This window comes from Cyphomyrmex costatus, unplaced genomic scaffold (genome assembly GCF_001594065.2).
Source record: "Cyphomyrmex costatus isolate MS0001 unplaced genomic scaffold, Ccosl1.0 scaffold330, whole genome shotgun sequence".
Taxonomy (NCBI): Eukaryota; Metazoa; Arthropoda; class Insecta; order Hymenoptera; family Formicidae; genus Cyphomyrmex; species Cyphomyrmex costatus.
In genome coordinates, this window is record NW_017277451.1 from 512622 (window position 1) to 538303 (window position 25682).

The window sequence follows — 25682 nt, forward strand, 5'->3', positions numbered from 1 at the left end:
ATTTATATATATATATATGCTCTTATTCCTATTTATTTATATAAAATCAAGTTACACTGGATATTCGAATGGTGTAATAATCTTTCAAAAAAAAAATTGTATTTTATGCCAACGTAAATTACGAAAATAATAATAATTAGAAAAAAAAAGCAAAGAACCTTGGAAGAAGACAAGAGATCATTTATAGAAACCATATTAGAGCCTTGGTATGTCTGCAAAAGGTGTTGAGTTGTGGCGCTTGGCTGCGACATAGACGCTGACGTTGCCGCTACCGCTACCGCCGCTGCTGTGGCCGCCGGAGAATTCCTTTCTCTTTCAGGCGCAGTGAGTAATCTTGCTAAAGTAGGTGAAAAAGTCGTGGATCTCGGCGTTTGAGCTTTCGTTAGAATTCCGTGGAGCAACGAGCCGGTTGGTTGAGATGTATTCTGGGCAGACGGAGGTGTCACAGGATGAAGCGTCACATCTGGATAATTCTGCGGTACCTTGACGGGTTCACCTAAACATAATGTTAAAGCATAGTTATAGTTTCATGATTATCAAAATCTAATAATTGCAAATTGCCTGTCTTTAACGTTTACGATATAAATTTAATCAATTAAAAAATTTAAGAAAACTGATGTTACTACCTTGTTGACTTAGCTTAGCAAATTGTACTAGCATGTCTTTATAGTTCATGGTATCGTTCGTGCTTGGGTTGCTCTTGCACGATTCTGTGCTAGACGGTCTTGAGTCAGCATTGTGTCCAGTTTCAACCATGGCACCGCCAGCACCGAGATTGATATTTACGTTCGAATTTCTCAATCGTCGACCTCTACAATTAGAAATCATGCTTAAGTATCGAAAAATGAAGTTGTTTTCGTAGAAGCATATTTCTTAGTGCTATTTAAGTTAGAATAATCAAATATTGCATATTATTAATGTAGCCTCAATTATTTATTAAACAAGATGTATATTCAGCTAAATCTGTAAGACAAACATAGTAAAAATAAATTTGTTTCTTTAATTATTAATCAGAATCTTATTTCCTTATCCAAAATTATATTTGCTATAAAAATATGTTTCAATAGTTAAAAAGTAGCGATTGCAAATAATATTGTGGAATCGATTCTAATATAAGAAATTATGTTCAAATTATATTTCTCGAATATTATCAAAAATTATATTGCACCCATATTGCGTTAATTTATCGTAAATTTTATTTTTCAAACACACATTTATAAAAATTATTTTGTTGAATCGTTTATTATATAAATTTTGATAAGCCATATTTTTTCTTCTCTTATTCTGTCATTTCTATAATTAATTTACCTCCTTGGTACGGTTTCTGGATGCTTAAGCCTGTGATCGGCAATAATGGATCTGACATCCACTATTGCACCTTGACGGCCTTCTCCGATCTGCCGACTTTCCGGACTCGACACTTCATTCTGTTCACGATTGCTCTCGCCATTGGTTTTCGGAGGAGTCACTCGTTGTTGCGAACTAGCTTTTGGGGTTTTCTCTTTCTTCGAACCTGATGAATCCGAAGATCTCTCACCTAGATCCTCTTTAGATTCGAAAGATCTCTCCTTCGATATGGAATTGCTGCCGTTATTCTCCCATTCAGCCGAACTCATAAACGATCGTTGCTGTAAAGTTTCCGACAACTGATTATCATTTTCCATGTAGGCTGTCGTTTGTATCTTCCTTTCGAGCCTCAGGTATGCCTCCTCTTTCAGTTTCCTCTTCCTCAGAATTTCATTCCATTCCATTTCTTTGGCATGTGCTAAGTTTTCAAGTGTCTGCAGATAAAAATTAATAAAATATACCGTAAATGTTTAAAGAAAGAATAGTTTATTCGCTCTTCATGAGAGATCGCAGTTTCAAATACTCACCAAAATATCGGCTCGTAATTGATCGGCTTTCGCCACAAGGTCTTCGATGCTTTCGTTGTTATCGCCTACAATACTCGAAATGTATTCTTCTCGTGTGTAGTTGTCGCAAAACTTCTTGGGAGGATTTCCCGGTGAGACCTGCAGAGTGGACTTCCGTTTTCTAATCTCAATCGGCTCAGACCTTGCTTTAACATGACGTGGTTGCACAACATCACTCGGAGTCGTCGCACTTCGTCGCGACGTACTCGCAAGCAGTTGTCTGCCCTTCGAAGTGTTCGAAGTCTCGGCGTCGCAACGCGACTCATCTTTCTTCTTGCGTGGGCGACCCACCGATGCCGTCGGTGCCGCCGCTGTTTCCTCCGGAAGAGCGGCGCCGTTTTGCTGACTCTGAGGTACTTTCGGTGACGGCGACGATCTGGTTGCCTTGTTGTTCTCTGCGGTATCCACCTTTCGCTTGCTCTCGGTCGCACCCTCCATCGCATGCATCTTGTTTAAGCTATAAACACACAACGATGCTTTCATTTAGAAATCTTTACAAATCTACTTCGGAATTTCATGTCAGAATTGTATCAAAATTCAAGACAGAATTTCAATTATAATTTCAAGTATTGTATAATACAAAAAATTTTTATATACATCAAAGAAGAATCAAAAATACATAAAGACATGTGTATGTGTGTGTAAGATATATTATACAATAATATAATGTGATAAATAAAATGAAATAGAATTCATCTATCGAATAGAAATTCATCGATCGTAAAATTTAACACAAATTACAGATCTTCTGAAGTAAATTCAATGTATATTTTATAATATACATTTTGTACAATATGCATTTTGTACTGTAAATACTCTTCGTGTAATGATCGTACATGGAATTATAAATAGAACTCTGTCACAAATTTTAGACGCTCAAAATGAACGTCAAGAAAATCAGAAAATTGAAAATCTTGAAATGTCAAATCGATTGTATCAAGTGACTATTTTTAACAAGAAAACTTGGATCTCACACACAAAGTTTAGTATAGCATTAAATATAACAATAAAATGATACGTGACCATAGAAGTAATATTACGACGATAGTAATATATAATAGAAACATCATGAGGTTTTTTTATATGAAATGTCTCTCGTCGAGAAGATCAAGCATGCAATATATAGTTATTTAGGAAATTGTTTTTTTCCGACTTTCTGAATACAAGTTTATTGAGGATGCAATATATAATAATACAGAATAGGTTCAACAATATTTTTGGTATATAATATTTTCTTCCAAACACAAAAAAAATGAAATATTTCACTTGCATTGTTAACATGTTGTCTAGTCGGCGGTTTTATGTATTATCGTATATTAGGGCGTCACTGAAAAGTCAGGTATACCCCGATAATCATGGCAGTTAATAGACCAACTATTGGAACAAGTATTGTAAAAACATCACGCATTATCTTGGTTATCAATAAATCCAAGTGCATTGGGTAATAATCGATTGTGATTGTTATATATTTTTCAATCAAATCTACTCGTGTTTTTTCCGAAGAATTCGATTACTTAACATTTCCCCTTCTCCCTTTCTTTCTCGATGCGTGGTATACGTTATTAAAGGATTGTCCCACCTGGAATTTCCAAACCAAAGTCTTCTCCTTGCTCTCATCTTGTTCGAAAGAAATCGCGCAACACGAAAAACTTGAACAAACTCCTAAGATTTTCTAACTAGAAGGCCGAATCCTGCAAAACAACCGTTAGCGAAAAACGATGACATTGATAAACCGATAAACATATACCGCAATAGAAGCGTCGATCGGTCGACCTTGTCGAGCTAGAAAATAGTCGTTCATCGGGAGCCTCAAGGACGACGGCGCGACGTGGTGGTGGTGAAACGCCATGCGCGCGCTATATCGTTCCCTCGTAATATCGGCACTTATTAACACGGTGCAATATACACGTCCTCACACGTAAATAAAATCTTAGTATCACGACCTGATTAGCCAGCCGCTATAATTAGACGTCGCGTAGCTTAATCGGCGCACCGTCAGCGTCCCGATTAATTAACGCGCGTAAGCGTCTTCACCAACTTTACTGTAGATAAGTTTCGCGTGTAGAGGACGGGGGTGGGGACGAGTAATCAAAGTGGTCCCCCTACTACTTCGATGCAGTCGACGGACGGATTCTACGGAAGTTCAGCGAAAGGGCACCGAACGAACGGGAACTTGATGGGAAACAACAAATCTGGCGTGTCACGCTCGTTTACTTTTATTTATAATTCAGACAAATTTAAAAATTTATGAAAAATTCTTCAAAATAATCTCTTTGTTTAGGCCAATGACCGCGAGATTTTCAACAGAATTCATATATTATTTATAATAATTAATCAACCAAGTTATTAATTAACCAAATTATGTCTTACTTCAACTTAATTTAATTATTAAAATTAAACAAGATTTGTGCAGTAAAATTTAATTGAACTTAACGACAAGCGCATATATGATACATAAGATATTAAATATAATATATTGTCTAATCAATATTGTCCATATAAGATATGGACTATTGTATAAAATATTAAATATAAATAATGACAATAAAATATTTTTTCTATTTAGAAAGATTGATGGCGGTCAGATAGAAAGAAAGTCCGTTTCTCTTAACATGATAACTTTCAAAATATTTATATCTTGCTTTCTTAAAACAGATATGATCCATTTGTAACGTTTCAGTTCATTAGAAAGAATAAATTACAGATATCAAGTCACATAACATGTTGCATTAACGATCATTTCAACATGATCGAATTTTAATTACAAATAGATTTTAATTAGGTACATAAAACTGTGTCATACACGTATAAAAAACTATCCTTATTTCTTAGTTTACTTTTACTATTTCATCTCATATTATGGCATTTAACGAAACAATAAAAACATATTAACGATCTTTCTTTGTCTTCCTTGAAATTAGTCAATATAATTAAATTTAATTTGCAAGTCTCATCTTAATCTCTCACAACACACATGTACAAACATATAGGATGGTATTGATCAATTTTATTTAAAAAAATCGTTTTACATGTCACGTCTTTAAAATTATATATTCAATGACATGACTAAAATCGTACTCAAAACGATCTTAAACGCGAAGTTGCACTATAAATCTCCTAATCATTTATATATAAGATTTGTTCTTGGCTAATAGGTGCATTCTGTTTTATGTATGATGTATCACCTGATCCTTATTATTCATCAAATATATTATAGAATATATTATAGAATAGTATTATAGAAATCAAGAGAATGCCATTCTGGCTTTGCCAACCATTTTAATTTTTTCCTTTTTTCTTTTTAATGTACAATATCGAATATGGAAAATATGTGAATATAATATTATATTATATTATAATATATACAAATAATATAAAACTAAATCTTCATTAAGCGAAAACAAAGAAATTATCAAATTAGCATCACTCGACAATTCTAGCGGAATACTGTTAGTGTGATTCTAGTGTTAAATAAGAAATAAAATGATACATCATACGCATCATGCAGTACTCAATTGCCACAATATTTGACAACACGCGTCTAACGGATCAGTTTGTATAATCGCAATGATTCGTGCACAGAGTGCATTCTTGCTTCCATCCCCTTCACCTTTCATCATCATTTTCTCGAAGGGAATTGCCGATACGTCTTTTGCGCCGTGGAACAGGGTTTCGCGGGTACAAATTTACAGAAAAGCTCGTTACAGATTTGTTAAATAAATAGAATAACAGTTATCTCACATTGTGTGAGACCGTGATATTATCAAACGCGTTTAACATTTTTAATATACATCAACCGGATACTCAATATGATGATTCGTCGAGCTATACGTTGACGTTATCGCAAAGATATATCTTCGATGTTGGGTACGACATCGGCGAGACGGCGAATGTACACGCCACGTCGCATTGTCGCGTCGACATCACAAACATAAAATCACGATATGAATTAAAGAAGTGTATTAATATGTGATATTTATACTCCATATTAGTATCGAATAAAGATGTATAAATGAAATATTAAATAATTAGTTTTGTACTACTTACAAACCGGAATGTCATAGACAATGTCGCCTTCAAAGTAGTTTCCTTTTAAAGTAACAACCTTCTTCCAACGGTCCACCCATTTCTAGAAGCAATCTTGAAACTTTTAAATAACAAGAATGAGAGTGGCTAATGAGAGTATATTCGCTGTAATTGGTGCGATAAAATATAAGATATATTGTAGTAAAAAAAGAACAAAGGAAATTAATATAATACTAGACGTTTCGGCCTACATCCGGACCATCTTCAGTAGTAGAATCGCAAAACTTTTAAAAAGGCCATGGATGGATGGAACAGTGGTCACTCTCACTGTCATCAATCAATATACTCTCATTAGCCCCTTTTATTCTTGTTATTTGAAATTTTCAAATAGTCTACTTTTCAAAGAGTCTACTTTTATTGACTCTTGAAACTCTTCTTTTTTTTTTATAGCTAAGTTTCTTCGTCACATGTAATTTTATTTTTTCAACATTGTTAAATCTTTTCTTCTTCAACAAATTTTTCAACCTAGAAAATAACCAAAAGTCGCATGGGGCTGTATCTGGACTATACAGGGGTTGGCAATATTGTCCTGAACAATATCAGATGAATACCTAGATCCGTTATTATGGTGTAGCACCCAATTCCCACTTTTCCACAAACACGATCGTTTCGTTTCAGCTTCACTGCATCACGCAATCGTTTAAGAACTTCCAAATAATATTCTCTGTTTATTACTCGACCTTGTGGAACATATTCGTGATGTACAACACCTTTCTGATCAAAGAAAACAATGAGCATTACTTTCAGGTTACTCCGATTCTGGCACGCTTTCATGAATCGAAACTTATTTTTCGTCATTTGTGTTTTTGTGTTAGGATTCTCGTAAACCCATATTCCATCGTCAGTATAATAGCCCTTCTTTCTTTCTGATGGATTCGGAAACTGCAACTCGAAAATCTTTTTGTTCTTGTGTGAGTACTTGTGGAACAAGTTTCATACACACGCGACTCATTCTCAGATCTTCAGTCAAAATTTGTGAATGCTAGATTTTGGGATTTTAAGGTCCTCTTCTAATTCTTGTATAATCAAACGATTATTTTCGTTGATTGCAGCTCGCACACGTTCTATGTTTTCCATTGTTCTCAACGTTGAAAAATTGTCGAAACGATTATTGTCCACTAAGACATGGCGCTTTTTTTTAAGCCGTTTAAACTACATTTTTATTTGTGTCTCATTCATAAACTCATTACTATGAACTTTACGGAGCATGACCATTGTTTCGGAACGTGTGAAGCCAAGTTTTTGGCAAAATTTAATGCAAATTCTTTGCTCGATTAGCTTAGACATTGTAAATTGCAAAGCTCGGAGTTTTTGACACTCATACAATTGTGTACCATTGACGACTAAACAGTTATTGAGTCGTGTTACTTGGTGAGGGATGAGGGTGTTTCTCAAGGTCACCTCCTAAATAAATAATGCTTGTTTTTCATAATAAAGGATACCCAAAAAGAAAGATGTTAACAGAAAGAAAGTATCTAATCTTTGCGTATACCTTTTTCCTTAAGTATCCTTTCTGTATTGTAGAAAATAGGTACCTTGAAAAGTATTCTAACTAAACGACACCATCCAACAGCTGCTCAGACGACAATGGTAGCAGTGATGAGTGTCGAACTCCGAGCGTCGTATTTCACAATGACTGTAACTGCTCATTCATTTCACCTGGTTCAAGGTTTTTAACTAACAGCATTGTCCAACTTCGCCAATCTCTATACAGTCCAGATATAATTATTTCGTGTAATTTCTAGTTATATTTTTTTAAAGGGTAAAAGGCTTAAAAGATTTGACGATATTGAAAAAATTAAATTAAATGTGCGAGAAAGCTGTTGGCTATCACAAAAAATGACTTCCAAAATTACTTCCGAAAGTAGGTGAACCGCTGAAAGAAAGTCACTGCTTCAAAAGGAGACTACTTTGAAGGTGACATTGTCCATACTACTCCGAAGTAGCTCTTTCTCATGATAGGCAAAAATGAGATATAATGGGCCTTCTACAATAAGCCATAGGTCATAAATTATAAGTCATAAGCTACAAAAGGACCAATCATATTTGTCAATTTTTAGTTTCTTACTTCTGATTTATGACTTATAGCTTATTGTAGAAGGCCTATAAATTTTTAGAAATAAAAACATTTAACTTCAAGAGAAATGATAGTTGCGCCAGTCCCACACAGGAGCGAATTTTACTTTATTTCTTCAAGAAGTGAAAATTTCCTAACATTAACAACTTTAATAATTAATATGTCGCTTCGCGCAGCAAAGCTTTTTTCCTAAATTCGTTCGTTTTATGCAAAAACACATCAAATGAATCCAATTTTATCATTTAAGATTGGATGTAAGAGAGCGCTAAAATCTAATTTACTAGAGAGAGTCATGATAGCTAATATTTTTTAATTTAAAATATTTTTTTGGTTTTCCAAGTTTAAACGTAGTGATTTTCAAGGTTCTTATGTTAAAAAATTACCTACATTGTATTTACATATAAAATTTTATCATTTCCATAAAAAGAAGCTCCATTATTTAAACTGCAGTAAAAAATAATGAAATACGCGCGTGAGTGCTTTAATGTATTTTTATATATATATATGGTATATTGATAAATAAAATATCAGATATAAATATGACAAGTAGACATAAAATACTTGGAGTAATTATTCACTTATAAATTATCTAAATTATCACATTAATAATAAATTTCAAAGTCTTTTTCTTTGATGATTTAACATAAACTATTACACTTTAGACAAATTTCCGGTTTCCAAGGATTCAAGGTTCGTTGGCTACTCTAAGAATGAAATTTCAAACTCCTTTCGGAGAGTGCAAGATTATTCACTCCGTACTAGATTGAAAATTGACTCTCGCTTGGAGTATTCTTCACTCTCTAAGAATGAAAAAGTTCACTCCTGCTGGACTAGCGTAACTACCACTATTTTGAAACTTTCAGGAGTGAAATTTCACTCTCAAAGAATCTATATTAATAATTTTTTATCAGATTTTTTTTCTGAATATCGATTTCTTCAACACGAGCGATAAGCGGCACGCGAAAAATGGGCCTTAACTCGCACGCAAGAGACCAGATCGCGCTTGATACAAGCTGTAAAGAGAGAGAGAGAGAGAGAGAGAGAGAGATTGGGAGAAGGGATAGATGATGACAATCGATGGAGAAGGGGTGCTGAAAAGAGAGGGAGAACCGATGAAGAGAAAAAGAGAGAAAGATATGAGTAGAGTTCGTTGCACCCACTCGCGTTCACTGCGCTTTATAGATGCGGATATATAGGTTTCGCGGTACCAATTCTGAAAAGAGCGCGAGGCTCTTCCTTCGCGTTGGAAGAACGCTGTCTTATTAGCGATTAGATAACAACGTCCATTTCTAGGGTAGACCCTTCCACATCATTAACCGTTATCTTTCAACTGTGTTCTATTTCAGTTGTAATAATTGTTACAGAGTAAACGCAAAATAAACTGCTGGATTAGACATTAAATATCGTTAGAAAATAAATATAATGATTTGAAGTAAAATTACAAGAAATTTATGTGTGTGGGAAGCAACACTAAGAAAAGCTTAACAATTTTTTACTAAAAGTTTAGTGATTAACGAGTGAGATGAATTTCACGTCGTTGAAGTCAATTATTCTCGCTAGAGGTAACTTCGAGATAAAAGAATGATACAAAAATACATCAGGTGTCAAAAGGTTCAGTACTATTTATTAAGTTGCAACTGTCAAATAAAAAGAACGTTTAACTCCCTTTCATTAGGCCTTTACTTTTCTTTTTCTTTTACGATACTCGCTAACAGGTGGTCAGCGCAAACTCGCTTTTACGCACGACGTAATTAATTCACGGATGTGTGCATAATCAGAAGCCGTTTATTCGGGCAATGCGTTTAATGTTTCATAAAATATACCGCGATGCATAAACTGCATTATAGAGGCACAGGAAAGTGAAATGATGTCAAAGTACAACGATACCGATATCTTCGTGCGACGCGACGTTAACGCGTCGAAGGAGAAGGAAAGAGGGATACGCAGGAAGTGTGGTAGGAAAAAGAAAGAAGAAAAAAATAAAAGGATAAAATGCGAAGAGTGAAAGAATGCCCGCATATATTCTTCCTTAGATTTTTTCGACAGGTAAATTCACTTTAAGATTTTCAAAGACCCCCTTAAAATGAACTTACCTGACCAAAAAAATCTCGAGAGACGAAACGAAACTCCCTCGTTGTTCGGAAATGTAAGGATGCCCTTCAAGTGCACCCGCAGAAACTCGATAACACCTCAAACGTTTTTTTATCGCTGCATAAAGCACCACCAGTTTTTCAAAGATCAAATTTTCAAAAATATTCACAAATTCAAATAGAAACTCCTTATTTCGTAAAATATTCCTTTTGCAAAATTTCAGATAAAGAGGGCAGGTAATAATTCATTTCGCATTGAGAGAGAATGGAAGACGTCAATTATTAAAACGGTCCTTTGAAATAAAATTGAAATGCGATGAGCCTCGGATCGGTGCATTTAATTGTTCATTTCTATCAATGTGTGTATAGATTAACTTTGATCTCGGTTTAATTTACACTTTATTTTTAATTTTCGAACTAAAGATGAGTGAAACCGAGATTAAAGTTAATCTACGTTGTTAAAGAGACATAAAGCACGATCGATGCGTTGACCGCGAATATCAGTCGTGACCGGCGCGTTGTAAGACGCATTGTACGTGCATGTGCGCGTACTAAATTGTCGCCTCTATCGTTGCGCGAAGGAACGTTTCGCGTACCGGCCGCGAGTCCCGGTTAACGACCCCGTCCGCTTAAAACAATACCTGTATTTTCGCCGCCGCGTGCTCTACCTTTCACAACCGGTCGTCTCTCTCTTTCTCTCTCGTGCGCGAGAATATTAACTTTCCTACCTTTCCGTGGTATAGCGATAGCGAAAGCGAGGGGAGAAAGCGCGACCGTCCGGTGGGCGGCACTTTCTTAAAGTCCTGCGAAAGCACGCAAAACAGGAAAATACGATGTTCCGTGAGCGGCGAACGGTGACAAGATCTTCGTTGCAATTGCATCTTCGATTTCGTCGCCGCAGATTCTTGTGACGATGGCGAATTTTTCGACAATGATTTGAGTAGGAAGAAGAGGAAGATGTGTTAAAAAAGGATTGCTTTTTTCCAAAAAAATTCCTTTCCAAAAGACTTCAAAAGAGAGAATATTAAGTATAAAAGGAATGATTTTTTTTTGCAAATGTTGACCTCCTTATATAAATATGACAATATTAATAAAAAGGGTGGCTAAAAACTACCTCGAAAAACTTGAACACATGAAACCTAATTTCCATGTTTTTGCTCAATTTTTGAGGTGTTCTCCAAGCACCTTTCTTTACTATTACATTTCTTTTCAAGCAAAAATCGGCCATTCTAACATCCTACTTTTGACGAAAAAATCCCTTCAAATGAAAGTTTCCACTTTCCCGGTTTTCCATTGGAGACTCCAGTTTTTCAGAAAACGTGCATTTGGACGAACTTTAGTCAACCGCTCTAAACCCTTTTTTTTTCCCTTAAATGGGAGTGTCTGCCGATATATTCCTATAATGCCGGTCTTCACTTTTTTTTTTTGTATACGCATATAGTCCTCCATTTTCCTTCAATTTGAAAAAAGCTACCTAGCGACCCTAACGTGACGGGAGGGAGAACCTTTTTTTTAAAAAAAAACCGAAGCATTAATTTCCGACAAAATGGTCGGATCTCTGGCAAGAGTATCGTCGATCTGTAATGGAATAGTAATCGAAAAATAGCAACCGTGTTTCTGACATAAGCGGGCTTAAAAGAATACGTAAATTTGTTATTTTCCAACTCACGTTCACCAATCCAATGATAGGCTTCGCGGGCTGAAAATTCAACGAGGAAATCTGTTCCACAGAACTGCACAATTTCTTGAAAGTCCAACAAATTGACGGCTCTAGCGCACATGGACAAATAAATATATCGAACGTTGCACCGGCGAATCGTGCGGTGCCGGAATAGTCTATTAAAAAGCAGTTTCGATTGTTCGGAGTCTGCAAAGCTATTTGCACGACGTTGGCACCTGAATCACTTCGCGGCTTCCAATTTCTTCGCAAAACAATTTGTTCGACGTGCACCCTCGTGCGTATCATATACACATCGGTATAATTTATATCTTCATTAAAACGTTCCCACGACGTTTCGGGGGCATCGTTCTCGTGCCGCGGTCGTGCACCATTATTATTAGACCGTCGTCGATGAAACTGCACCGCACTGTGAGCGGGAAGCATAAAGTTAACTTGCGGCAGTTATAAGTAGGCCGAAACGATCCGTCGCAACAACCGTTTACGCACAACTGTTCACGCGATCCATCGACAAGTATGAGCAGCGCAACGAGCGGCGGCGACGACGGCGCTTGACATCGGCGTCTCTCTTAGATCGCGCATATTCCCGTAATCTGTAATGAGCATAGAACGCCCGCGCGTCGCGAGATAGAATGGACGGAAGATCCGCACGCACGCACGCACGCATGCAAGGCGATCGCTCTCGTCAGCAGCACCACGGCCACTTGCACTTTTCACCGAGCGTCTTTCCTTTTGCCGGCTGCGTTCCTTTCCTTCTCTCGCCTTCCGCCCACACTCTCCGGCGGATGCAGACTGATCCGCGGATCGGTCGGTCGGCCGGTCTCTCGGGAGGGCTCCCTCCAACACCGCGTCCTCGCACTCGTCAGGTAGCCGGCGAGGGAGGTCACGAAAGGTCGTCGCGGCGCCGCGACGTTATACAACGTCGTCGTTCGATGCTCCGATCTTCGACGACCAAGGGGAACTTCTTCTCTTGGAGAACGTCTCGATTTCCAGCAAGTCTACGAAGGGATGTGCGACATTCATGCCGTTCTATTCGATCGACGTCCTCGCGCGGTGCGCTCGAGCGGCTTACAAGAGTCCGTCTCTCTCTCTCTCTCCCTCTCAAGGCTGTGACGCAGAGGAAGACGCACGGAACGCGAACGTGCATCGACCACGGCGCGGTATCGGGGTCGAGAGTTCCACGACCGAGCGCAACGGGCCACCTACCTACCTCCTCTCCTTGGCCACGACGACGGCGGCAGCATGCCGCTCTCACTCTCTTCTATCCGCGCCACCGTTCACCTACTACGAGAGCAGAGTTCTCGCGCGTTCGCGATTGGCCGGCGTACTGCCGCGTCACGACGAGCGCGTCGCCGAGCGTCGCCTCGCCGGCCGTCTCGGAGTCGCTACTCCTTCGTCGGTGCTTGCGACCTAGCACGAGCGACGTAGCCGACGTAACCTCCGCCTCTTCGATTAGCTTCCAGCTTCGCTTATTAGCTTCTTAGCATTCGTCTCGAAATCTCTTAGACCAATGTCTTAATTAATATTAAGGCTCCTTAACTCGCGAACTTCCAGTTTTACGCCACGTGTACTTACAGTTTCCCTTCGTCATTTGTTTACGTAACTGTCAGATTGTTAATATCACGTATCGTCGGAAATAAACTTAATAGATCTTACAATGCTGGTAAACTTTTTATCTTCGCTTCTTAACTTCGTACATCTTGCATTCCGTGATATTTTAAAAATGTATAACGACACACGCGTGTTTTTAGAATATTTAGACTAATGCTTTTAAACATAGTTTTTGCATTTTCCAGATAAACAAAAATAGCCTGAAAAATCAACATGTATATTTTCGTGGCCTCGTAATTTTTTTTTTACGTTTATTAATCTGTATTATTTTTTTGTTTAAGTCTCGAAGTAGAATTCTCAGTATGTTTTATTATTAATGTACATACTACTACCATTAAAGTTGATGAATATTCCTGCCTATGAATATCTAACATCTGACATGTAATAAAACGCCTAATAAAACGCCACTAATAGCATATTATCCTTTAATTATGTTGCAAGCTAAGTCATTAGAATAATAATACTTTTGCAACATTGTAAAATCAAAGCAAGAAATTCCTTAAGTTACAAAAATACTTAAGTTTTCTTTATTTTTTAAAAGAATTGATCAAATATTATAATTTATTAAAATATTTTAAACTTTTTTTGATAGAAATAAAAAAGAAGAAGAAGAGAGAAGTTTAAAGTTTTATGAGTTGTATAGAAGAGAAAAAGTTTCCTTATAATTGTTAAAAATTTTTTAATTTCATTAATTTATTTCAGTACCCGTGTATATTTAAATTAATTTTCCTTATATGTTTTAACAGATTTATTCATGTACAGAATGAAAGTTATGAAAGTTTAAAAACTGCACGAGAACTTTATAAATTATTTTATATATACTAAAAAAAGTTTTCTACGATAATTACCTCACGTTACAGTCGTATTTACTTTTTTATTCCAACGTAATAATTTCAAATTTATTTAACTTGACCAATGCTCGGTCTACTAGTGAATTTAATATATAAACGAGATATCAAAAATATTCAATGTAAATTTCAAAAGTTGCACGAGCAAAAAGACGACATCGGAACATTAAACTCCGCTGTCGCAAGCGGGATCGCGAAACGCATTAAACACCATAGCGACCGTAGTAGGTGTTACGTTACGTAGCGATTATTGTGGCGAATTATGCGTGTCCGTGCGTATCAGTGGCTGGAATTACGTTTGTCGCGCCTCCGCTGTTCAGTCGCGAGGACAAACGCGGCGGAAGGTGAATCGCGGGATAGGCGAGGAAAAGCGAGGAGAGAGTGTCAGGGACGAGAGAACAATTCTCAGGAAAGAAGCACTTTCGAGCAGCGTTGGCCCTCGAAGAAGGTCGGCGTATTAAACAGTCAGGAATGCATATCCTCGCGAGGAGGCGCACGCGCGATATAAAATATGCGTTTCGCCTTCATCATTGCACAAGCGGATTGCCTATTACGCATGGACGATGACGCATATCTTGGACCTTCAGGACGCCTTCGATAAGAAAGAACGAAAGGGGATACGCATAGGGAATAAATGCGCATCTAGAAGAATACAATTTTCGATATCCCTATTATGTTACCATATGTATAGGGTAAACTAGGGTATTATAGTCATACGGATAAGATGGCCATAGGTTGTAATTTCTTTAATAATTGTTAAGTAGAGCGTTCTGAAAGACTATGGCCATCTTATCCGTTTGGCCATCTTACCATAGTTTACCCTACAATCAGAACGACAATCGCTCACTAAAGCTCTTTCATCTGGTTGGCATATTCCGTTAGATCCTAAAATATAGACCAGTCAGATGAAAGAAGTCACTCACGCTCAGTGAACGATTGTCGTTTTAAATGCACCCATTAAATTTCCATTAAGTCCCGCTGATCTCATTCAGACTTGAAATTCAGAGTTGTTAGTAAAACCGAAAGGAAGAGCTAACTTTTCCCAGTCACTTTTTAGAAAGAAATTCATTTTTAAATAACTAAAATAAAAAAAGTACTAAATAAAATCAAAACTAAAAATATAAAAAATTTTTATAATAAAAAATAAAAAGTGATATAAAACTGTTACAGTATTTAAAAAAATGTTTTTAAGATAAAAAATTTCAATTTGGTGCTTTTAAAGGGGGAGCATTTATTTTTTAATCCATTTCTTCGATAGCTTGACTTCTGTCAGATATAATTTACCATTTCTTCGATAGTTTGACTTCTGTCAGATATAATTTTTTAATTTATTCATTTCATTAAATAGCCTTTTTTCAAGTTTTAGTTTTTCTTTATCCATATTGAGTTTTCTTTTGTTCTTTTATCAGAGCAGATTTAGCAAAACAAGAAAAAATTTCTTGATGGTTTTCCCTTGATAGTTTTTCGGTTTTCCCTGATGACCATTAACAGCGTTGAAATGAACAAATTTTATTGCAACGACCTTTGCAAACGTAAAAGGAGTTTGCTGAAAATAGGAAAATGCTACAAAGCAATTATTAAAGATTGTCACTCTTTTGTTCAGTGCAGTATTTACTTTTCGCATCTATATCAATTGTTATCTTTAAATTTTGCATTTGATTATCACATTTTTATTATTCATTCAATTTATTTATTCGTAGACATTTAACAATAATATAGATACATGTTTGCTCGTTGAGAATCAATTGTATGTTTTCTTCCAAAATATCATATATACATTGAAAAACTTTTGATATTTGTAACTATAATTACATGTTATCATAATTACGGTTATTATCGCTACGTCAGTAGTAACTTTATATTTAGTTCTATCAACAAATATGTATAGTTAGCAACCGAAATTAATGACTATAATTATAGTCATTATCATAAAAATGGTTGCAAAAATGGTCGATTACTATAATGTAAGTATAATTTATAGTCGCTTTTTTAGAACAACCTTTTAAATATGATTGGCATAACACAAAAAATATACTTAAAAAATATTTTTCGTCTAAAATAGAATCTGCTTTAGAAATTAGCATTTTTGCTCATTCAGCGGTATATCTTGCACGCTTCAGGAAAAGTTCGGTGGAAGAAATAATCCCTGTTGAGAGTTCAATTTGATTGATATACGACAGTCCAGCAAGCTGAATTCGAAAATGTTATCTGAGTTCCAGCAGGATGGGGGGGGGGGAGGAGGAGGATACATCCGTTGTTAAATAGAAATAGCATTTTCAAATACAGTCAGGAAGATACTGTGATTGAAATAGACTCCATGACAAGTATCAGCACAGTTTGCATAAATTAAAATAAAAGCGCGATCCACGATGATTCTCAACAGTATATGCCTTTTGAAATCATAAATGATTGTACAAAATCCAGGATGTTCTTCACTCGACATCACGATTACAATATTCTTCGCACATACATCCTACGTTAACCTTACGTTTGCCTATCTCGCCAACTTTTATTCGTGAAAACTCAATCCCAAGCGATAAAGGCAAACCATAACATCGACATGCTGTATTTCGCAATAAGGCGTTATACGCGAAGAAAAAAAATTATGTCACACTTGTCGACGTGTTATCTCTGTCGGAGACGGCGCGGAGCGCAAAGAGGGAAACCTCAGAGCGCGATCGAAGTCACGCTATTATTATGGACGTTGAATCGGTTACGAGAGAGCCCGAGTCTCATTCTCGTCGTTGTCGTCGTCGTCGTCGTCTCGACCTAATTCGCAGGCACTCGCGCGGAGGAGCGGTCGGTCCCGTACGCCCGAGATGTCCCTGAGCGTCAAGGACGCGTTCTCAAGCGCGTTGGTGAACCACGAGTGCGCTTTGCCACGTCTAGGTTACGTTAGGTTGCAACCCGATTGCTAGATCGAGACGTAGATCCAAATACGAAGATCCTCGCCACGTTACTTAACGACAAAAGACTCGTTTATTATTCCCTCGGCAAATGTACTTCGAATCGCTCGACCGAACTTTTGAAGCATTTTCATGAACTAGTTTCAAGTCACGAGAATCAAATCCGTAGCGACACTTTCTGTAAATTTAGCAAATCGTTTTCATAATTTTCATTTAATTTATAGAGTCCTGGCTCTTTTCCATGATCTTGGAGATCTTGATACGTTTCAGAAGAAGCCCTGGCATTTAAATATATAAAAATAGAAATACGAGACTGCAAAAGATATGGAATATCAATTTTTTTATTTATGTTTACGTCTTTTTTTACGAAAATTGTTCATAACTTTTCAGTTTTTATCAATATCAAATTGCATCTTAATTTTCAAGAAATGTTTAGCGTTCTTTAGAATTGTTTAAAAAATATCCAAAAACCCTTTTATCTTTGAAAACTTTCTTTCTCTTTGTTCTCCATTCTTAGAGAATTCCATTCTTAAAAAATTCCAATTGAATTAAATAAAAAATTGCCAAATTTTGTTTTTCTTTTATATTTTTTTATAAAAATCAAGAATTTTTATTAAAATTTGGAACTCAAATAAAAAAATCTTGATGAAAATCAGAAAATTTTGAATTTTTATATAAAAAAATTTACAATCTTGATATATTAAAGTATATTGTTGTAATTATGTAAAGATTATACAAAAAAGAGCATCTAATAATGATGTGCCAAGTTATCGCGCCAACTATCAACAGGTCTTTGCAGAAATGCAACTTAGTTGGCAGAGACTTTTTTGACCTTCGTAATTGACCTTCTTATGATGTAGTGAGTTTCTAGAAAGACCTCAGGTAGCAGGGATATTTAGTTCCAAGTATCTTAGGTGCAGTTATTCACGCATCTAAGATGCAATATTATTTCTAAAAGTCTTTGTGTAGTTTAACGTATATTTTAATTCTTGTTTTACAAAAATCCATTTTTCTTTAATATATGTATTATACAACATATTAAATTTATTTTATATTTTATATTAATACTAAGTTGTTTGAATATATATGTATGCATAAACACACTACGATTTCTATAAAATTAGAATATTTTATTTTTTAAATTTTAATTTTAATTATAATTAAAAAAAATTTGTAGCACACAGAATTTCTAAAATTTTAACTTCACAGAAATCATGGAGCGTTTATATACATATATTCAAACAACATAATATTAATATATAATAAAATATAAATTAAATATAATACATATATGTTGCATAATACACATCTTAATGAAAAATACATTTTTGGAAAAACAAGAATTATATAATACACACACGCGCGCGCGCGCGCGCACAAATACAAAGATAAAACTTCACAAAACTTTTAGAAATAACATTGTAATACGCGCAGGTAACTAAGATATTAGACGGATCCCTAAATGCTTGGGAACCAAATATCCCTCTGAGTCTTTTTAAAAGTCACTACATAACGAGAAAGGTCCTTGGGATTACAAAGGCCAAAAAAGACCCTACTAATTTTGCGTTTCTGCAAAGACCTATTGATGGTTGGAACAATTAGGTACTCTTTTTTCAATAATCTGTAAATAATTGTATTTTTCAGACAATTAAATTCTGACTAAATGAAGAAGAACAATATTCTTACGAGTAGTGTCGTAAAGGTAAGAGAATGCAATTGTGATTTCGTTAAATAAAATAAGAGAGCAAAAGCAATACGTTACAGAAACGTACGTCGCAATCCTCCTTGAGTGTTATGTGGCTGTTCAACTTTGTGCCCGATCGATCGTAGGTCGGCCGCATCAAAGTCCATGGTGCGAGCATACGAGTCGACATAATCGTAACCCCTCCGGGTCTAACGTGAATACAATGAGATAGCAGCTTATTCAGAAATGCAAACATTCATAAAATGCATTATACTTTCTCCTATTTTTAGCAAACTTTTTTACGTCTACAAAGATCATGGTAAATAGAGTCAAAATTTACGAATAATGAGGGAAGTCGTATCACATATATATGTACAAAATGGCAATCTCAAATAAATCACCGAAATATGCCAATTCAACCCAATAAACAGACATGTTTTATACAAAAATTTTATAATTTAAAAAAGAACAGTGATAAAATTAATTTTTTTTAAATTAAATTTTTCATGATCACATCTGAAGATTATAGTCATTTTTTAGATGGAAATATATAATTGTTCTTTACATGTATGTGTGATTCCTTTAAATATTTACATACAAAAATATTAAAGTGCATGGAGATATAAATATCAATAGTTTATGAGATATTTCATACTTTATTCTGGCATAGAATACAAAATATCTTAATACTTTTATTCAATATAATGAGATAAAGCAAGGTATAAAAAAAAACAGTTTAAAAAAGTGTAACTGTTATATTGAAAACTGCATAAATTTACGTATCAATAGCAATACTGTATCAGTGACAGCATTTTAGAGTAAAAGATATCGTAAAAGTTATTGTGTAAAAATCAATCTGTATCAATTTCCAATTCCCAAAACCAGTCATCAACTGGTACCATGAGGCCATGAGACCATGAGCTAAATGATTCTTCAAGACCTTGAATGCTCAAGGGCGTGCAGAATCTTCGAGAAGTTCTCCCTCCTTTTATCACTTTAACTCTCTCTTATAAGTCTTCCTTTTTCTTATTTCGTCCTGTCTTATCTGTATAACGAACGCAGTTTGTTTTTACAAGAAACAGCAATATCACGAGAAATAGAATGATGAAAGGAGGATGATTGCAATTGATCTGAGGTTATGCATAAATAAAAATATCGACAGAATCTTTGGTAGCGATATATACAATCAAAACAGTTACGAGTATTCTTTTCACCATTTGACAATTTACTAAATACAGCAGGGCTTAGCATACTGCAGCTTGGTTTCCCATCCCTTATCTCACAAATTCACGCGAAGTCAAAATCGGTCGAAAAATACATCGCATGCTGAGACCTGTAAGTACTATAGGTATATACAAAACATTTTGGAACAATCAGAAGGCTTACTTCAAATTGTTCACATATGTGACCAATTCATTATTAATGGTTACTACTCGTCCGACAATGGTCAGAATATGAACTTGAAATACGGCACTCATTTTTATTAACTTTTTGCCTTTAATCTTGTTTTATGATGTAGATACTAACCGCAGATAATGAATTCACCGTTCATTGTACTTTAATAACAATCTTTGTAAAGAGTGATCTCGTTTTTCAACTCGTAACTTTTTTAGTAAGGTATTTTCAAAATGTCAAACATTTTGAAGATTAACAAACTTTTAAGTGTTCGATATTGCCGTCTACACAGCTCTTTGTGAAAGATTGCATATGTATATATATTTATGTCATTATTTTGGAATATAGTACAAGCGATAATATTTTCTTCGATATCGATAACGTGCACCAACATAACAATCTTCGATTCGAGACTAATTGCGAAACTAGACGTATCACACAATTTATGTGTAACAAATTATAGTAACATGAGTCAACTGCATTAATCAAAGTGAATTTCAAAATGTTATTGAAAGGATGCCAAGTTTAAGCATTACTGCTTTATTATTGTGCATCCATCATTAAGTTGCAAATGCAACGGAAAACATTATATTAAAAAAACCAAATGATTAAAATTTATTATAGTAATGCTAAATACTTATTATAAAACTTTATTAAAGTATTAATAATATTGAATAATATTAAACAATAAATAATATTAAAATATTAATTAATCGGATAACCTCGTTCTCCACGCATATTAAAAAAATGTTACCACCGCGTATTCCGCGTGAATCCATGTTTTACATAAATAACAAGAAATCCCACGGATTATTGTAATGTCTTCTGTGACGCTTAAATCTTTTTATCATAACGATTGCATATCCTGCACTAATTATATGGAAAATTGGTTTCGGTGAGACCAGTTAATTTTCACACATAATGTAACTTATGATGTGGTGAACAAAAGATGCTGCAGACAAGAATAATGGATAGTTCTGAACTATGATGTAGCAAAGACTTTATGAACAACAAGTTTTACTTTTTTATATATAGAAAAAAACTACAAGAAACACCATTACTGAGCCGTATACAAGCTTTATTATTTTTTTTTAAATAGTTTTTTAAATAGTTTGAATTCAAAATTGAAAATTGATGAGCAGATTCAAAAGAGGGAACATTTATAAACATTTATAAAAAGATGAAACATTTTTATTCAAGTATTTACACGACTGAAGAGAAAAAGAGCACAATTTATTAGGTCATATTGGATATATTTTAATCTTCAGACATTTCCACTTTTTAAATCCACTTAAAAGTGGATTTAGAAAGTGGAAATGTCTGAAGATTAAAATATATCCATAACCGTCAATTTTCAAATTTAAATTCAGAAAAAGGTATTAAAATACACATACCATGAGGTTTAAGTAAACCGGCTAGACCTGTTTCTTTTCATAGTTCAGAATTGAATTTCTTCCATTGTCCATCTTTCTTGTTTTTCTTTTCATATTAGGAAGAAAAAGACCAAAAAGATAAACTATGCAAAAAGTTTAGTCTTGAATTACGGAAAAAAAAGATATAATCAGGCCCTGTATATACCAGGCCTACCTATTATGGTACTTATGTAACTGTTTAGAATGGATTCCGATGAGAATTATTTTGGTTTCTCTAGAAAACATAATAGAAATCTAGGAAATAATTAAACAATTCTGATCGAAATCAATTCTAAATAATTATTATCTGCTCAGGTCTTTTATATTTCATATTATACAAGATGTACTTTCCATGTTATTACCATGTTTGCATCGTCCTCGACGATGTTTCGCACGACTAAACACGATAAACCTTCGTATGGAATGCATCGAAAAGTGAATTTGTGAAAAACTCACTGTTTCCCCAAAGAACAATATTTTCATTTAAAGAATTTCCATCGAGTAAAAAATTTGCGTTTTATTTGCGATTTCTACAGCTTCTCAATATACGCAATTTTAAATATCATTTTATTGACAGAAATACTTAATAATTAAAAAAGAAAAAGGTAGTAACCGAATATAAATAAACCGTGATACTACATCTTTTGGAGAACGGAAGTCTAAAGAATAAGAACATTTAACGAACAATTATTTCACATCTAATTGTTTATTAGCACTACTAATTTAATGTAAGAAATTGATCATTCACAGTTGATTATTTTACTCATATTTGACTGCGATTATAGGATTGTTATTCTAGTCACAAGCGTTACTTTTTATAATAAACAATTTGATAATGACGTTTTAATATTTTATAACTAAACACTAAGGGCCTTAGCAGAAAGGTGACTTATAATCTTAAGACAGTGTTTTATGACTTAAGTCTCATGACTTTAGTAACGCACAAGAACTGTCTTAAGATTATAAGTCACCTTTCTGCTAAGGCCCTAAGATTATACTAAGGTTGAAAAAGTTGACTTAGCGTTTAGTTATAAAAAATTAGGGCCTTGGCACACAAAAAACTTAAGGCAGTAAGACATAAGCAGTAAGAAAATCAACGTTGTGGATTTGCTATACTGTTTAAGTTATGGCCATACGGCCTCTATTGTGATTGGTCAATTTGCTTACTAGCTAAGTCTTACTGCCTTAAGTTTTTTTGTGTGTTAGGGACTTTACAACGTTAGGTTTATTATAAAAAATAACAAAAAAAAAGTAACTAAAAAAAAAAATAACGCTTCCCAGCTCTACAGTATAGCTATTGTAACATCTCTCTCAAAATAACGTGGGAGGAGCCAAAGAAAAAATGTACAAGATTATCTAACAATAAAACCTCGAATGCTCACTAGCCAGAACCAGCTTTTTGAAAATGCTCCTACGTCCCCGATTGCTCTAAGAAAAAGATGGTTTCGGAGACAAAAAAAAGGACGGCAGCTCTTTTATGATTGGTGAGCGGGGTACGTATATTGTGATTTGACCATTTCGATTGGTACTCGCAGAACTAAAAAGCTCTAAGCTGATAAATGGATAATAAGCTTCACTTTATTTGTGCTGAACGCAACCAATATAAAAATAAGAATATCAGATATTTTATTAAGATACTACATAAACAAGTAATAAATAATTGTTGTAAACATTATATATATTATTTTATAACTATAAGATAACTATGTAAGGTGTTCCCAAGAACAGGCAAATGAGAGTCGACTCGGTTGTTGTTGAGATAAAATTCGTTTATTGGTAAATTAAAACATGAATTCTGAACGTTTCGACTCTTCTTTGGAGTCATCCTCAGCATACAAAATAGAAATTCCTCCTTGTGCGATCGAGTTGAATTAAGTCTGAAACTTGTGACGAAGATGATCAAATATATTGTAGTCTGATTTGATTTTTATTCAAGAAAAAGACTTTGTAAATCATGAAACTGTTATACACATTACGTACTTTTGATCCATAGCTCCAACATGTTTTTAACTCTTTCTTGTGTGATTGAGAATGTACATCAAATCTGTTAATTTGATGGTGACATTATCTCGAACGAATCGCACAAGGAAGAATTTATATTTTGTATGCTCAGGATGACTCCAAAGAAGAGCCGAAACGTTCAGAATTCATGTTTTAATTGACCAATAAACGGATTTTATCTTAACAACAACCGAGTCGACTCTCATTTGCTTGTTCTTGGGAACACCTTACATCGTTTTTTTAAAGAAGAGAGTCCGTTAAGAAGATTACATTTTATTGTATAAGATAACTATTTAATACTACAAAAATATAACAGACATCACTTGAAATTATTAGAATACGATAAAATTACTTAAAACGATATTTTATTAACTAATTTAAATAATTTAAATGTTAAATATTGATAATATAAAGTAGCGCTGGGTGTTCACTCCAAAAAAAGTATTTAATTTTAAGATATTAAAAGATATTTATTCTTATCTTCGTTTTTCAAACACTCAAAGATGTTTTAGATGAAAAAGTTTAAAACTAAAACATCTTTAAGTATTTAAAAAATGGAGACAAGAATAAAACACTTTAATATCTTAAAATTAAACTTTTGATTTCAGTGTTGCTGCATTTAACTTTCATATTTCAATATCTCTTTTACTTAAAATTATTTTTTTACTTTATTATAGATGTATATAATGTTATAGATATTTTTTGCTTTGTTGTAATATATATATGATGAAAATAAAAAGCCATGAGCTTATGACAGAGGAGCGTTTAAAATGACTCACCATACATTGCTGACGTGAACGAGACCGAACGCCATTAGAAAACATTCTTGTTGGCTAAACTTTGGACGTTTCTTCTGATTCCGTACAGCACGTCCTTTGGTAATAGATGGAAGTATCTTAGCTTCACTACTACCTTCGTCTTCTTCGTCAATGTCGCGAGTCCTTTTGTTAGATTGCTGAGTATCCGGTCGATCAGAAATCGCCATGATGTTTGAGATTTTCATACGTGCTGCGGACCGTTTCTTGTCTGTCTCGCGAAGCAATTTAAAACAAGGTTTTACTATTACTGGCACATCTATAGTAGGTACCGCGCCCAAGCGCAGTCGGTTCCTCTTCTGATTGCCTTGCATGATCTGCTCCCTGCTTTCATCTTCGTAGAATTCCTCCAGGAAGTGTCGGGAGCAGATTCGCGCCGTCTTGATGTTGAACGGTGGCTCTCCGTTCGCTAAAGGTGTACGGCCGCATGCTCGTACCCATAGCTCGCGCAAATCAGTATTGTGCGGGAAGCGATGGTACCGCACCGACTGCTTGCGGGTCCGGCGATGGCTGTTGCGGCACGTGGCCACCGCGCACTGCGGCATCCTGAACGGCGCGCGGTCTCCCTCTTATCGTCGTCGAGAACGGCCTATCAAGAGGCGCAGGAGGACAAAGCGGCGACGACTGTGAGTCCGATGTGGTAACCCGCGCGCGCGCGCGCGCGCACATAAACGCACAATCGCGAGCGCGGAGAACGGAAGAACGTGATGGCGAACGGCGGAGACGAGAGACGATCCCCCCGAAATTCACGCGAGACTAATTGATGACGAACGGTGAATGATAAGCGACCGCCGTCAACTCGACGTCCGTCCTTGGATCCGATTCCTCTTCTGGAAGCTTTGAAAATGCGTCTTCGAGGAGTACTTTGGTCCGACTAATTATTATGAATCGACTGAATCGAGAAGCCGTCTGGGTGAGATTGGTCATCGAGAGAAGCGTGATGGTAACACTCGAGCCAATCATGGTCTAAATAACTTGTACTACGTGCGACGGCCCTTTGGGCAGCCTGTACATGACAAAAAAGATGTAGTGGGGAATTGTTAGTCTGTTTTTTCTACCTGACTGACAAAGAAAAAAGAAGAAACTCGAGAAAAGGCTATCCTATGAGAAAAGGGAAAACTCGAAGTAGAATATTCACGTAGAGGGGGGGGGGGGGGGGGGGGGGG

General features: G+C 35.4%; 1 protein-coding gene across 4 annotated transcripts in view; it reads right to left on the reverse strand.

Annotated features, from left to right (window-relative positions):
* LOC108775977 (uncharacterized) overlaps positions 1–25682 on the reverse strand; it is a 49642-nt gene that overhangs the window by 1393 nt on the left and 22567 nt on the right. For 3 of the 4 annotated variants that reach the window (XM_018542457.1, XM_018542456.1, XM_018542459.1), the window contains exons 3-6: positions 1875–2370; positions 1309–1781; positions 627–811; positions 159–496 (exon numbers count right to left, since the gene is read on the reverse strand). In XM_018542457.1, the coding sequence (XP_018397959.1) occupies positions 159–496; positions 627–811; positions 1309–1781; positions 1875–2370 (1492 nt within the window). The remainder of the gene's footprint in view (positions 1–158; positions 497–626; positions 812–1308; positions 1782–1874; positions 2371–25682) is intronic. The other variant, XM_018542458.1, reaches the window with a different exon arrangement.